This window comes from Motacilla alba, chromosome 19 (assembly GCF_015832195.1).
Source record: "Motacilla alba alba isolate MOTALB_02 chromosome 19, Motacilla_alba_V1.0_pri, whole genome shotgun sequence".
Classification (NCBI taxonomy): Eukaryota; Metazoa; Chordata; class Aves; order Passeriformes; family Motacillidae; genus Motacilla; species Motacilla alba.
In genome coordinates this window covers 5,201,593-5,217,781 of record NC_052034.1, presented here as the reverse complement: position 1 = coordinate 5,217,781, position 16,189 = coordinate 5,201,593, and the positions used below count along the sequence as shown (strand labels likewise).

At 42.2% G+C, this 16,189-nt stretch overlaps 1 protein-coding gene across 11 annotated transcripts in view; it reads left to right on the top strand.

Annotated features, from left to right (window-relative positions):
• The window catches only part of TPST1 (tyrosylprotein sulfotransferase 1), a 30,930-nt gene that overhangs the window by 11,866 nt on the left and 2,875 nt on the right, over positions 1–16,189 (top strand). For 8 of the 11 annotated variants that reach the window (XM_038157990.1, XM_038157989.1, XM_038157991.1 and 5 more), the window contains exons 1-3: positions 1,525–2,369; positions 7,174–7,372; positions 15,358–15,408. In XM_038157990.1, the coding sequence (XP_038013918.1) occupies positions 1,525–2,369; positions 7,174–7,372; positions 15,358–15,408 (1,095 nt within the window). Of the gene's footprint in view, positions 1–1,439; positions 2,370–7,173; positions 7,373–15,357; positions 15,409–16,189 lie in introns of those variants that run through there. The other 3 variants (XM_038157981.1, XM_038157980.1, XM_038157982.1) reach the window with 1 other exon arrangement.

Sequence of the window (16,189 nt, the reverse complement as noted above, 5' to 3'; positions counted from 1 at the left end):
TTTTTTTTTTGAATGTTCAGATATTTAAGGTCCAGTTAAAGCAAGGAGATGTATGTCACAGAGGATGAATTGTTCCTGTGAGTGGTGCTCTGGCCAGAGAGTGTTGGCCACTTCACAGGCAAGAAGGGAATTCATCTTTGAGTTCGATTTGAGTTTAATTTTGGTAACAGAGACTAAAAGTTGAACTTTGAGTGGAGCATTGTGGCAGCTGTTGATTGGAATAAGCTTTGTTAATGGGAAGGGCAAAACCCTCTCTTGGATGGCCTGGCAGAGGAAAACTCGGCAGGAATTCCCTGCTTTGCCCACTGCTCGGTGGGAATTGTGTCCTCTGCCTGTACCTTCCATAAAGCAGGCCCAGGGCTGGAGAGCCTCCTCAAATCAGCCATTTCTGAGCGAACCCTGGCGTTTAGGAGGAAAAGGTGAGGTGGGCAGTGCTTGGAGAGGAGCAGGGAGCAGGCAGAAGGATCCTGTGTGCTCGGGGCTGTGTCCTGCCGTGCTGACAGAGATGGAAAAGCCTGCAGGAAGCCGATCATTTAAAGTGTTGGCGCTACCTCCGTGCTTGGAGCTCCTCCCAATTAAAAGCATCTGTGATTCTGAGTGCTCAGTGAACTATTTCAGCCCTGAACAGCCAGATCTTCCTTAAAATTCCAGTAGAGTACTAATTTCTTTGGAATTTTGGGAAGAGTCAGTTTTCAGCCCACTTGATCTGAAAGCCCAAAGCAGGTGAACTGCAGAGCACAGGTCAATGATTGTCTCCATATTAACCATTAGAAACGGGAAAAATAAAGATACAGGTGGAGTAATCCAGCAGCAGAATGAAGATTTGTCTAAGCCAGTGTTTGATATAATCTCTGATATTCCCTCTAAAACATGGCATGTTCTTAGTCCTTCTTGGAAATGGAATTTAACAGACAGATTTTGAAACTATTTTCTATCTAAAAGTTTTGTTCAGACTCTTATGCATGTTTACAAATCATCTATTTTTTTTTCTTCTCATCTGTAGAAATGAAAATTGCTTTTGAATAATGCAGTTTTATGAAGCTGAACTGAAAAATAAAATGAGAAGAAGAAATGAGAAACTTCTGAAATTCAGAAATTTCTTTCTGAAAAAGATATGAGAAACCCTGCTTTTATTTTGGCTATTTTGGGGTTTCAGACTTAATCTTGTCTCACCTCTTGGAAAAGTTACTCCAAGAGTAATTTCTTGTGTCATCTCTTGGAAAAGTAATTTATTGTAAAAATTTTTCTAATTTTTTTTTCTTCTGTCACCAGACCTTAATTTATTTGGGATCGGGATCCCCATGGCTATTTTGAGGTTTCAGACTTAATCTTGTCTCATCTCTTGGAAAAGTAATTCCAAGAGTAATTTCTTGTGTCATCTCTTGGAAAAGTAATTTATTGTAAAAAATGTTCTAATTTTTTTTTTCTTCTCTCGCCAGACCTTAATTTATTTGGGATCGGGATCCCCATGGCACGTGAACTAGAGGATACTTTGGAGTAGGAGGTGTTCTGATCCTTCCCAAGATGGTGGGGAAGCTGAAGCAGAACCTGCTGCTGGCGTGCCTGGCCATCAGCTCGGCGACCGTGTTCTACCTGGGCCAGCACGCCATGGAGTGCCACCACCGCATGGAGGAGCGCGGGCAGCCCCCGCGGGGCGACGGCGCCGGGGCCACGCCGGGAACGGCCCCGGGTGGCGGTGCCAACGGGAGCCTGCCCTACAGCAAGGACACGCCGCTGATCTTCATCGGGGGCGTGCCCCGCAGCGGCACCACGCTGATGCGCGCCATGCTGGACGCGCACCCCGACGTCCGCTGCGGGGAGGAGACCAGGGTGATCCCCAGGATCCTGGCCGTCAAGCAGATGTGGGCCAGGTCCAGCAAGGAGAAAATCCGCCTGGACGAGGCCGGGGTGACGGATGAGGTGCTGGATTCGGCCATGAGGGCCTTCCTGCTGGAGATCATCGTCAAGCACGGCGAGCCCGCTCCCTACCTGTGCAACAAGGATCCCTTCGCTTTGAAATCCTTAACTTACCTGGCCAGGATTTTCCCCAACGCCAAGTTCGTGCTGATGGTGCGGGATGGCCGTGCCTCCGTGCACTCCATGATCTCCAGGAAGGTCACCATAGCTGGCTTTGACCTGAACAGCTACAGGGACTGCCTGACCAAGTGGAACCGGGCCATAGAGACCATGTACAACCAGTGCATGGAGGTGGGCTTCCAGAGGTGCATGCTGGTGCACTATGAACAGCTGGTGCTGCACCCGGAGAGGTGGATGAGGACTCTGCTCAAGTTCCTGCACATCCCCTGGAACCAGGCAGTGCTGCACCATGAGGAGATGATTGGAAAAGCGGGGGGGGTTTCTCTTTCCAAGTGAGTATGAGCCTTCATTCCTCCACCTTGTGCTGTTCTAAAATAGTGCATTTTGTATATAAAAATCCCAGCTTGATTTCAGTTTCTCCCTTGGGCGGCTGATTTATGGTGCATCTTGAAAATAACTCATTGCTAATTAACAGTTTGCAATCTCAGGTTGGTTATGTGTGTAATGTAACTTTAAATGATCGAGGCTAATTTGAATTTGAGTATCTGATAGCAGCTTTGCTTTTCTCTGTGCCCCTAAATAAACCTGAGCTGTTTTATCTGGACTGGTGTCACCCATCCTGGTCACATCACCCGTTTGATTTCAGCAACAATATTGTTGTCAGTGCAAGAATGGCCTTGGAGCCGAGTTTGCCAAGAACATCCTCTTCCAGGAAACTGGAGAATCTGCTCCAAGAGAATAGAAAGCAGAGCTGGCAGCTTTTCTCCTGGCGTGTGCTCCCAAAATGACGAGCATTTTGGTGAAAAGTAACCTTGTTGTAAGCAGATCTTTCACTGTTCTGTTGGGCCATCTGTGCACCTGATTCAGCTGCTTTCAGAATCCAAAATTCAGCTCTGCTTAGGAAAACTAGACGGGTGTTGTTGAAAGATAATCTGATTTATTCTCTGGTTGAACTGCTCTGGTTTCTTTGCCACTGTTCACAGCTGAACAGCTGAAATACAGAACCTGTTTCATCTTTACACTGAGAGAGAAAAATGTCACATTTTGACACTCCTCCTGTTTTTGAATCCACCAGGTTAATTTTTGAAATCCTGACTAAGAAGCCCTATTCCAGCAGCAAGGCCTGCCCAGTTCAATTACTCAGCTCCTGCATTTGGGGTGTTCAGCACTGGCCACGTGCTTCTGAGTGAGAGACACCTTGCACAGCAAGCACACACAGACTGTCACAGGGCAATTCTAGTTATTATGACTCCAGTTTGGGAAATAAAAATGGGGAGATTTCCTTCATTTAATGCTTAAGAACACTGCTGTGGATTTTCTAATAAATACAAAGTTATTATCAGTGATTACAAAGAGAACTTTAAACTCAGGTAACAATGAGATATTTGCACTGTGGAGGTTTCACATCACCATTCCCACTGAAGAAACAGCCTCCACTGTTCCCAGGTTATCAGGAAGGGATCTCATCCCTTTTTGTGGCAGTGTTGCTCAGCAGCAGATTGAAAAAGTGGAAATGTTAACCTGAAGCAGGGCCCTGTGATACTTGCCTGGAACCTGATCCACATGGGAACTTCTCCCTAATTCTGGGCTTTGTTGCTGCTTCAGCAGCACCTGAGTGGAGATCACTTATTTTTACTTTTTGTTTTCTGGTGGTTGGCAAGCTTTAAGTGTCTTGTAAAAAAATAACTGTATCATCCCATTTCTAGTAAAATATTACTGCCTCACAGCTTCCAGATTGGTGTTTTTAAAAATTGATGGACCTTTGTAATGTAAAACTCAACCACTTTACTGAATTCTTATTAATATTTCTTATTAAATCTGCTGGAATGGGGTGTGAGGAGTTGAGAATATTTGTTTCTAAAAATTAAGAACATGGCTTGAGCAAAGCCAAATGGGGCCTCGTGTTTATTTTTTTAGTAAAACCTTCACATTTAAGACAAGAGTGTGGACATGTTCTTGTGACCCTCAGTCCAGTCTGGCCCCAGAGTTCTTTATGCCTTGATTATCTCTCAGGAGATGATCTGGGGAAGCAATTTCTGATTTCAGGAGGCTCTGGCAATGGTGGAAGAAGACTGAGAAATGGGTGTTATGTCTGGGGTGGGTTTATCTAATCCAATACCCTTGCAGTAGGTGGTGAAATTTGGTTTTCAGTTGCAGGATTTGATCATGATTTCAGTGGCTCAGGCTTTCAGGGGCTGCAGAAAACCCAGTGAATATCAAAACCTTCAACGCCCGTGTTGTGTGTTTGAGATTCCAGTTGAAATTGTGCAGGGAGAGCTTGAGATTTCCCAGTTTGATTCTCTTGTTCCAGTGAAAACCTGCTGGGTTTGGCATTCCCAGCCGGGACATTTGTAAAAACTTCTGGAAACAAGCAGAGCCCCTGCTTTAGTCATCTCTCACTCACCTGAAGGACCTCCAGGTCTTGCAGACAGGCTCAGCATCCCCTTCAGACTCGTGCTGCTGCCTCAGGTCCAGCCCAGGATGCCTGGAGATGTTTTAATTGTTGCAGGTATTTTTTGAAAAGAAATCTGAGAAGTTTTTGTCACCTTGAGATATTTAAAATCATTTTGAGAACGAGATCACAGTGTCACTAAAAGATCTTTATAACCGTGTTATTACCTGCTCTGAATAAATGTTCAGAATTTATTTCTCACCCCTTATTTTGATTTTGATCCAGGCACACTGCAAGGGCTGCAGGGATGTGCAGTGCAGGATTTGCAGGAATGGGAATTTGCTTGGTTTGAAGTCCCTGCCAACGTGGCTGTTGAAGGAATTCATTATGGACTCCATGCTCTAACCAGGATTGTTAATTGAGCTCTGGCATTTGCCTAAGTGCAAGCAGCTGTGCTGACCACTGATGTAAAGAAATGTCAACCCCTCTAGAGCAGTTTTTATTAGGTTTTTTATGGAAATAGCTGTCTAGGCAGAATTACTTCAGAATTTCCTATATTTAGTACATAGCTCTCGTTTGATTCTGGTACAGATGCAGAATGATTTGGGGTTAGCCCTGTGTGCTTCCCAGAGCTGGAATCACTGCCATATAATTGATTTTCCCAAGAATTGCTGTTCCCTTGTTTTTCTATTTGGATTTTTACATTTTTCTTTCCTCCTGCCCCCAGTCTGAGTTCCCTCACAGTCCTCATAAGTTCTTTATCTGAGGAATCTTTCCCACAAATTGTTTTATTTTCCTTCCCACCTTAACTGAAAGCACAGAGAAGGATTTAACCAGACCAAATGTGGAGCAGTGGATTTTTCATCAGTTGGATTTTAGCAGTGGATTTTTAGCTGCTTGGGGGCAGCTAACTGCAGTCGATCACCAGGAAATGTTTCATGCTGAGGGTGTTGTTAGCAAAGATTAAAATGACAGAGGGACAAAACACATTTAAAATTCGACATCAGCACGGGGAATCCACCTGTGACAAATTTAGGCTCAAACTGAGCTGTAACACACATTTTTGGGGGGTCCAGCAAGCTCTTAGCCAGGCTCATTTCCTGGTTCTCCCAGCATCACCCTGATTTTAAATTCTCAAATCAGTTTGCAGTTTTGGTGAGGAGGTTTTAGGCTTGGCTGGCTCTAAGGACCATAAATCTTACTGTTTTCAGACACCTCGTGATAATTTTTTCCTGAGTGTCCCAATCCACCTCTGGACTCCTCTTGTGGTGCTTTGAACTCCTGGATCTCAGTTGTTAGCAGCTCTTTTCTTGCTAATTTAATGTGGAGTCAGATGCTCATCTTCTAATTAGAAAGATCACAAAAAACATTGCCTAAACTTTTTAATTTTCCATCCAGACTTAGGAGTTCAGTCCAATTTCAGCCCTCAGAATGCTGAAATTTAATCATAACTCCTGGTCCCAAAACCCCCTTCTGGGGCCCTGCCTTTGCTTTGAGTCTCTGCTGATGCTTGAAGAGGATAAAGCTGAAAATGCTGGGTGGTTTTTAGAGGTTTTTTTTTGTTTGCCAGCTCCTTTTCAGCTTCCATCAAACACCAATCTGAAGGCCCTGCTTGCCAAGGCAGTTTCCTCAGGAGCATTTCCCTGTCTGGTTTGTTCTTTGTTGATTGTATTTTAAATATTTCACCTTGCTGACCCTCCAGCATTGGATGAGAGATTTCCTTCCTCTGGCCTGGGAGGATTTTAGCTCTGCTGAGGAGTGAAAAAGAGGAGCAAGGTGAACTCTGGTGACTGCTGTGTGCTCAGCATCAGCTGTGAGGCAGGCAGAAATATTCCTTTTATATATCCAATAATGTCCAAACTCTTTCTGAGGTCAGGAAAAAAAAAAAAAAAAAGTTTTAAATTATTTAGAGTAAAAACTCAGGGAGTTCTCAATTATTCAGCCCGAGTTCTGTTCCAGGAATAAGCACAGTAAAGAAGTTGTGTGTCTTACAATCATCAAGAAAAAGCAGTGCCAGATTTCTTCCCTGGAAAAATAAAACACACCACGAAAGTAGAGCAGAAATATAAATTACATTAGGACTCGTGCTTAAATGAAGAAGAAATGGATGATTTTCTAAATATGACATTAATTGTGCACTTGCCTTTGAGATCTGTGTAAAGACCAAACCATCCAAGGAATGGTTATGGGAAATACTTCTGTAGTTTGTAGCTTTCTGTCATCTCAGGTCTCTCTTTTATTAAACAAGTTTAAAAAAAAAAAATGAACCACAGAATGGTTGTGAGAAGAAATAAGACATGGGTTGGAATTTAGAATACAACTTTTAACACATCCTAGACAATTAAACAGCAAATGTGGGAATGTGCCAGTGGGAAAACAGCTTTCTATGTGGATGTGGGTTTACTTTTCACTTAACAGTTCCTGGGCTTTCTCTGCTGCTTTTATGGAATAAAGAAATTGTTCCAGCACAGTGCGAGAGCCTAAACCTGACAGCATCTGCAAATATTGTGCAAATTATTCTCATTAGAACCTCACTTCCCATCAGCTCTGAAGAAAACATGAAATTTGAGAGGGAAAGAAGAAAAATGGGAGGAAAAACAAAAAAACCCAAACAAAACAAGCTAAAGATCTTAATGCTATTGAAGAAGAATTGGTCGGAAATAGAATAATGGAAACCATATAATGGAAAATGAAAATTAATTAATTAATAATGGAAAATATAATTTCTTTTTCTCCTTCCCCAGGGTTGAAAGATCCACTGACCAAGTGATCAAGCCAGTGAATGTGGAAGCCCTGTCCAAGTGGGTGGGGAAGATCCCAGCTGATGTCCTGCAGGACATGCCAGTGATTGCCCCCATGCTGGCCAAACTGGGCTACGACCCCTATGCCAACCCCCCCAATTACGGGAAGCCAGATCAGAAGGTGGTGGAAAACACGAGGAGGGTAAGGCTTTTGTGGGTTGAATTACTGACTGACTGCACTGGAGCTCTGGGGCAGCAGAGTGTGCTCGCTCTGGGGGTTTGGAGTCTGCTTCTGACTCTTTTTGCTTTCTCACAAAGTGTTTTCTTTGGGGGAATACAAAGGAATTCTTTGGAGCTGTGCTCCTTGGTGTGTGGAGCTGAACCTCCTGAGGGCTGCCCAGGAAGTTGGGGAACTGGTAATGTCACTTCTGAACCAAAATTTGTGCTAAACTTAACCTTGGGCCTGCTGCTGCTTGGATTTGCCTTGGGAAATTGTGCTGTGTAAATGCTGGTATTTTAATATATAATACAAAATATTATTATATATTAGTATTATATAAATATTACATAATATAAATATATTAAAATTATAAAAATATATATTTATATAATTTATATAAATATTATATTCAATAAAACATTCTTAATATAATATATTGATATATTCATATATTCATATAATGCATGTATGACTATTAAATATAATATGAAATGTAATATATATATGAATATAATATAAAATACCCTCAAAAGATTTGCTTTCCAGTGACATTATTCTTCTTAATATTGCTGCTCTTGGCTGTCTGCTGTTAGGTGTTTATTGGGTAAATGCTGTTCCTGCAAAGGTGAAGTTTGTAGAGCAGGCACAAATCAAGATGTGTAATACAAAAATTAGTCTGAGTCAGAATTAACAGTGGGAAAAGCTTTCTCGTCTGGATTTCAAACTTGATGGACGAGCTCAGCTTTTTATAGATGAGTCTTGGCAGAAGCTCTGTCACAAAATGACACCCCAAATACTCAGCAGGGTTTGAAAAATGACCCATAGAAAACAGCCCACGATGATCAAAATGTCTGATTTTCCAATTCTTTGTAGAGCAACCCAAAGATGGAGAAAGGTCTGGTGCTGATTAACCTAAACTTAAGGATTTGAGTCTGAATTTAATGTTGTTGGAATTTGAGTAGTTGGGCTATTAGAGCTGTTTATCCCTGGAGGTATCCGCTGAAAAACTCATTACCATTGTTGGAAATAGAATTAATAACTCTGCTTCTGTTCTTTTTGGACATAGTTTATTAAAAGAAGGTGACTTTTTCTGCTGCAGCAGAGTAATCAGGGAAAAAAATTGAATTAAACAATTTCAAAGGGCTGTCTTCCACCAGCCTTCTGATCCTGAATGAACTGCCTGGAATACTGATGAGGTAGAGAGGAATGAAAAAGGAATTGGGGTTTTGAAGTCCCTAAACACTCTTGCATTATTTCATTTTAGAAAAATTGTCATTAATCAGTGTATTACAGGCTGGCAGGTTGATTTTTTAAATTCATAGTTGATAGCTCAGCCTGGAAAAAAGTAACTCACCCTTTTTGGTTACAATTTAAAAGTTCCCTAGTTCAAAAGGCTCACAAACAAATGAACTTCTCTGCACTCAGTTAAAACAAGTGTTCAGTACTAGAAATTGCAAATTTTCTTGGTTGTGTCTCACTGCTAAAATTGACAGAAGTTTTTACAGCCTGCTGACCTTTCTGAGGCCTCCATCTGTGTGGGGCAAGCTCAGGCCAAGCTGTAAAAATTGTCTGGGTTTCTCTCTTCTTGAAATGGATTTGATTTCAAAATACAAGAGAGGATTCAGGTAATAAACAAAGCCAGGAGGAGCTGTAAAGAAATGGAAACCTGATTTCCAAGGCTGAGGGTTTACTGAGGCTTTTTCCAAGTTTGCTTTGAAGGATAATTTGTTTGTTTTCTGGTGCTAAGAGCAGCTGTTAAAAACTGAAGCTGATCTAAATATTGCAGACATATGGAACACTCATTAATATTTTGGCTGCTATTTTAGTTTAATAGCTTTACTTACAGCCCCAGACAGACAGCATTTTAATTTTGTTGTTTATTATAGTACCCAGTATATATTTTTCTAGTCACTTGTTCTTTGCCAAAATTCCATTTGCATGTGTGGTTTGTACAGATAAAATGAGGGAGGTGTTCTGAATGAATGCTAAAAGCAAGCGAGTTCAGATGGTTCATCTTCAAAACTTAGAATATTTATTGAAAAATAGTGGAACAGAAAGATTTCAAACTGTTTCAGGCTCTGGTGTGTGAGTTTGGCCCATCAGGGACAGCTCTTGTGGGGTTTCCCTTCTCCTCCAGGAACTTGTGCTAGTTTATTCCTTGCTGCTGCAGGAAAAAAAGCATTTATTTAAATGGATAAAACAAATAAATCTGGGTTTTCCAGCCTTTTGGAGCTGGCACTTGGCAAGTTAAGTGTGTTGCCTGAGCTGGTGACTTTGTAAATCACTGGAGCACTTCTTTTGCTCTTGCTTTCTTTTAACTTCTTCACCTGGGATGGCCTTTCACAGAGTTTTGTACTGGATATCTTGAATATGGATGAAGCTGGCCAAAGCAAACCTTGCCAGAATTGCTTTTCAGTGCATAGTAGGAATATCTGGATCTTGTTTGTAGCCATTTATTGGCTCATTTTGTGTTTGGAAGCAGCTCTCTTATATTTATGTTTGTGTTTGTGGTCTCCGGGACTTTAAAGTGAACACAGAACTTGAATTGTATTCATTGAAAACAGATAAAGTTTAGACTTCTAAAGCTGAGCAAAATCTGTCCCTTCTTGGAAAAGACCACAAATTGCACTTAACAGTGAAAATAATGCTCAAACATTTAAAGCTGCTGCTCTCAATCATGGAAGTGAGAACCAGCAGTGTAAAAATTCCTAAACCAAGGGCTGGTACTGGAGAAAAATGGAAAGAGATGGCTGGTGTGCTGCAAAATATTCATTTTCCTAAGCTTTCTGAGCACTCCAGTGCTGTTCTTTATTCCTCTTTTCTCCTTTTCTGTCCCCTGCTGGTGGCTTCCATATGTACAGCTTAAATATAATTTTATTATTCAGTCTGGAGACAAAATGATGATTTTCTCTAGCTAAAGGACAGTGCTTAAATTAGAAATGCTATCTCCTCGTAGGTAATGCAAGGGAAGCAGTGCTCTGCTAAATTTGGATTTTTCACCTGCCTCTTACCTGTGGAGGACACCAAAATGCTGAGGTTTGGTTTCTGTGCTCCTGCAGCACAGCACAAAAATAAAAAGAAACAACCTGGGATGGTAATTTACCATCTCTGCTTTTGTTTGAGCAGCCCACAGAGCATGCAGGGAGCTTCATCTCTTCTTGTGCTGCTCTCCCAGTGCTGTGCTAGGAAATAAAACATCTCTGACAGGACCTGCACTGGGCCAGCCACGAGTTCAACAGATTTTTCTGATGTTTTCACTAACAAAGCCATTAACTTTTTGTTGATCTGTTCTCTGTTAAGCCTGGCAATATTATCTTTTCTGACAGTTTCTCTTGTCCCAGTTAAGGAATGCAGAGCAGGGAGAGCAAGCTCTGGCCGGGGTTGTGCTGTTCTCTGCCTGTGACCTCTCCAAGGAGGGGATTTTGCCTTCACTGAATGTCTTGTGCTTTTCTGGTAATTCTGTTGCTGATCTGTTCATTTATCGCTGCAAGAGTTCCTTCCTTATAGATACATAATTACTTAGTGTTCCCCCCTGGAGTTTTAACCAGTTCTACATCCCGAACAGAGAGGAAATCAACATCCTGAAGTAAATGAAGTTTTCATCTGCAAATTATGCAGGGAATGCAAATAATTAAGCTGTGTGTGAGCTGGTGGGGTGAAACACAAAAGTGCTTCACTCCTCATCAGAGCAGTGTGTGATATGTCCTTACCACTACTGTGAGATGGTGTAAAAGTGAATTTCAGTTTGCTGGAACCCAGCAGAAGAGGAGAGAGCAGCTCCCAGCTGCAGAGCTCTGCCTCCCCCCCAGGAGAAGCTGCTTTGTTGTGTTATGGTTGGCACAGTGGTTTCCTCTCCCATCTGTCATGAATTACACCAGATTTTCTTTGGCACATCCTTCCCACTAAATAAATTTGTATGCTTGGAATACACACTCCAGTAAGTTCTTTTAACTTCTTCATGGAGTTGTGCTCCCTGTCCTGGAGAGATGCAGAGGAGGAAGTTACAGAACTCCAGAGAAGGAGCTCTGGTTTTCACCAGCACTGTTCAAATAGGTTGGATATTAGGAAAAAGTTATTTACAGAAAGGGTGATAAAGTTCTGGAATGGCTGTCCAGGGAGGTGGTGGAGTCCCCATGCTGGGTGTGTTTGACAAAGCCTGGATGTGGCACTGGGTGCCAGGGTTTAGTTGGGGTGTTGGGTTGGGTTGTACTCCATGATCTTTAAGGTCTCTTCCACCCCAGTGATTCTGTGAATTCTGTGAAGTACAGTGGTTCTTCTGCTGCCAGCCCAAAGCTGTTCTCCAGCTCTGGTTTGTGTTCAGCTCAAGGTGTTTCATGTTCAGCTGAAGGCAACACCTGGAGATAAAAACAGAGTTGAATCTCCAGTCTCATGCCTGGTTTACATTGTGAGGAACCATCTCCTGTTCAGAGTCAAAACATCCATGACATCAGGATTTCAAGAGTTTGTCTTTGAGGTTTTAAGGGCAGGAGCAATTTCTGATACAAGTAAAAAGTGTGTTTATCCTAAGGGATGAAGGTAGTTGTGCTGTCAGAGGTGTTTGGGTGCCCAGCTGCTCAGGGCCCTGCAGCTCCATTTTCACTGATTGACTTGATCATGAAGGCATTTGGCTTTGTGGGCATTTTCTCTGATATTTCAAACAAAAATCTGGGGGTTATTCCATCTTACAAGTGACCACAACAGCACAGACTTTTTCAGTGTCCTCTAAATTTGTTTAATATTCCCTTTAGTGGCTGTTTCTTCCAACATGTGGATTCCCAACTGCATCATCTCCAGAGGTGCTATCTTATTTTTACAACAAAAACAAAACCTCAGACCCCTTAACCCCACACAAATATGATTAATTATGCATAAAGAGAATTATTACCAGCCAAAATGCAAACTGAGGTGTGGTTGGAAGCTGCCGTTGGCAGCCATTGCTGGGCCTGTGCAAGATCCTGCTCTCTGTGTTGTCCCTCCTGGGTAAACATTTACATCTCCCATGGCCCTTCTTGGCAGGCCCAGCAGAGGTGAAGAATTGTGTAAACCTTTAAAGCTGCCTGAAAAGTTCAGGAAGATCTGAAAGATGAGCACTGCATGTGCTGTGGAGTGGTTCCACAAAGGGGCTCAGCTCTGGTTTTGCCAGTGTTCTTTATTTAATTTTGTTTTTTGCTTTACAATTAAACATCCACAGCCTTAAACCCTGCAGCTTGGATGTTTCAAAGTTTACCAAGCCCAAGCACACGTGGTTGCAGGGTGACTTTTACACAAAAAAAAAAAAAACATTATTTTTGTGTACTGGAACTGACCAAATACAGTGGGACTCTTTCCAAAGCACACAGGAAAATGAGTTAAAAAAATGCTTTAATCTTCTAGAAAAAAGAATTATTGGTTGCTCTTCTGTTCTGAAGTTCTCCTTGTGTGTTTAAAGGGGTTTTCTCAGGCAACTGGATGTGAAACTTGTTTTCTGATCTCTTTTTGAGGATAATATCCATTCAGTTTGGCTATAAGAATGTTGGTTTTTTAATAGAACAGCTTGAATACTGCCAACACTGAACAGCAAACTGACACAGGCTTCAGATCCCCCTCTTCTGGAATTCCATTTGGGCTTGCAAAATAATTCCCTTAGAAATGGTAAACCCCATTTCTCCTCAATTTTGCTGAATTCTTGCTTGGACTGGAAATAATTCCAATATCCTGCTGCTGTCTCTCTAATGCCACAGTGAGTGATGTGTTCTACACTTACAAATTGGTCAGAAAAGGATTTGGAGTCTGAAACCTCTTTAATTTCTTTGGCTGCAGATGGAGTCATTGTTTTTAGGATTTCTGGATTGTTGTTGGTCCCTGGGTTTTGATTCAAAAGGGACCGTTTATGTTTTTGGAACTCCTTTAAACCAGTTTTTATGCAGTCTCCTCCTGACAAAACCAGCCCTTAGGTGATGTCAGCTCTGAACCAAAATTTGTGTTCAACCTAACCTTGGGCCTGCCGCTGCTTGGATTTGCCTTGGGAAATTGTGCTGTGTAAATGCTGATATTTTCATGGGAATATAATATAAAATACCCTCAAAGCATTTGCTTTCCAGTGACATTATTCTTCTTAATGTTGCTGATCTTGGCTGTCTGCTGTTAGGTGTTTATTGGGTAAGTGCTGTTCCTGCAGAGGTGAAGTTTGTAGAGCAGGCACAAATTGAGATGTGTAATATAAAAATTAGACTGAGTCAGAATTGCAGGAGAAGGAAAGGAGGAGGACTCTGGTTTGGTCCTTCTGGTTCTGAATCAGTCACAAAGTGCTGTCACCATCAGGATTAATTGGTTTTAAGAACTCCCAGAAAAGGTGAAGGTTCCTGTCTGTTCCTCCCAACATCAGCACCACCTAACATAAAATCCTGGTTTTTCCTGTGACCCTTGCTGAGGTTATTCTGCAACATTTTTGCTGTGACAATGTTGTTTTGTAACTTCCATTCCTGTTCTCGGGGACACAACCTGCATTTGAATAGTTGGATAAAGGCAGAAAATGAAAAATCCTCTCCTTGGTTTATAAATATTTATAGTGGAGCAAGGCTCCAATAGCCAGACACTGAATTTCTGCCCAGGGTGACTTTCCTTAATGCTCCCATGGGAATGCCAGTGGCCCCTGGCTGAACAGATGAGAGCTGGTCCTGTTTTATCTGAGCCATGCACTATCAGAGTGCCACAGAGTGGGTGTGGAGTAATTCCTGCTCCCAGTCAAGCCTGATGGTTTGGATCCCAGGGATGGATTGGGATGGGAATCCAATCCTGAAACAGGGCAGGAAATTCAGAGCTGGCTCAGCTGCAGTCCCAGGCCACTGCAGAATACTGACAAGCTGGGCATGGCTTTGTGTTCTGGTCGTGTGCACATAGAGAGCAGAGAAAACTGTGGTAAACATCCCCTGACTTCCTGGAGCTCCTTCCTGTGACACAAACCAGGGAGGGCAGCTCCCAGCGAGGCTTTGCAGGAGCCCCATTCCCATTTCCTGCCTTTGGGAATTTCTCTGAGTAGGTTTGGAGCAGCCCCATTCCCATTTCCTGGCTTTAGGAATTTTCCTGAGTAGGTTTGGAGCAGCCCCATTCCCATTTCCTGGCTTTAGGGAATTTCTCTAAGTAGGTTTGGAGCAGCCCCATTCCCATTTCCTGCCTTTAGGGAATTTTCCTGAGTGGGTTTGGAGCAGCCCCATTCCCATTTCCTGCCTTTAGGGAATTTTCCTGAGTGGGTTTGGAGCAGCCCCATTCCCATTTCCTGCCTTTGGGAATTTCTCTGAGCAGGTTTGGAGCAGCCCCATTCCCATTTCCTGCCTTTAGGAATTTTCCTGAGTCAGTTTGGAGCAGCCCCATTCCCATTTCCTGGCTTTAGGGAATTTCTCTGAGTGGGTTTGGAGCAGCCCCATTCCCATTTCCTGCCTTTAGGAATTTTCCTGAGTGGGTTTGGAGCAGCCCCATTCCCATTTCCTGCCTTTAGGAATTTTCCTGAGTCAGTTTGGAGCAGCCCCATTCCCATTTCCTGCCTTTAGGGAATTTTCCTGAGTGGGTTTGGAGCAGCCCCATTCCTATTTCCTGCCTTTAGGGAATTTTTCCAAATAAGTTTGTGCCCTTTTATAATTTTTATTTTGAAATTATTACACAAGAGCACAGTCATGACATTGGGATGATCAGTCTTTATGTTTCAAGTATAAAACTCTTCAAGTATACTTCTGTTTTGGAAAAAAAAAAAAAACAGAATATATTTTTTTGCCCTTTGGAATGTTTATTCTCAGAAGCAAAGAGCTCTTAAAAATTATCCTCTAGAGGGAAGACAATATGTTGCCAGAATATTTAATGTTCTAGCATTAGTGGATGCTAACAACACAAAACTTGTTTTCTTTTTTTCCTCCTTCCCTTAACAAGCTCTTCAGCATTTCAAACAATAGTGAATGAGGGCTTTGAGGAGCATAAATTTTTGTTTGTTTTTCCAGGTCTATAAAGGTGAATTTCAGCTTCCTGACTTCCTCAAAGAAGTGCCACAGGTAGAGTATTGAATTAATTTCCTTCTGTGGGTGTAGCAGCAAATGACAACTGCCTTTATAAACCACTTTATAAACCTCAAACAGCCTTTATAAACAGCTTCTTCATGAGCTTGATTTTCTGATTGATGGTGAGATTTGCTGATTATCCATGACGTGGAATCTTGAACTCAGCATCCCAAGCCTCTCCAGAATCCACGTGTAACTCCAGAGTGAAGAGTGGTGTTTGTCACCCTGAATATTGCCTGTGATACTGCTATGAAATTGCCTGAATATTGCTGGGAAATTGAAAGAAAAATTGAGCCTCTTTTTGTGGACCAAACTGCAAAGTTTGTTACTTGTAGAGGAGCTTTACCTTTTCTTATCTTGGTTTAAAGCAAGTCTAGTCCAGAGGGCAGAGTTATAAATACTGAGAGATTTTAGAAATAAATAGAGATGCTGCCAAAGTGAACAAACCCAGCCATGGATAGGGGTGGTGTTGATTTAATACTCAAGTGTGCTATGGAACTTCAGGTTTTACTGAAAATTCACAATTTGGTACCCTCCAAATGCTGTTCTTTGGCATCAGCTCCCTAAGGGACCTGCAGAAAAAAAGAAAAGTCCTTATTGTGAAGCTCTCAAACTGTAGGATCTTGTGAGTATCACAGAATTGTAAAATCACAGAATGGTTTGGCTTGAAGGGACCTTCAAAATAATTTTTTTTCCACCCCTTGCCATGGGCAAGGACACCTTCCACTGTCCCAGGTTGCTCCAAGCCCTGTCCAGCCTGGCCTTGGACACTGCC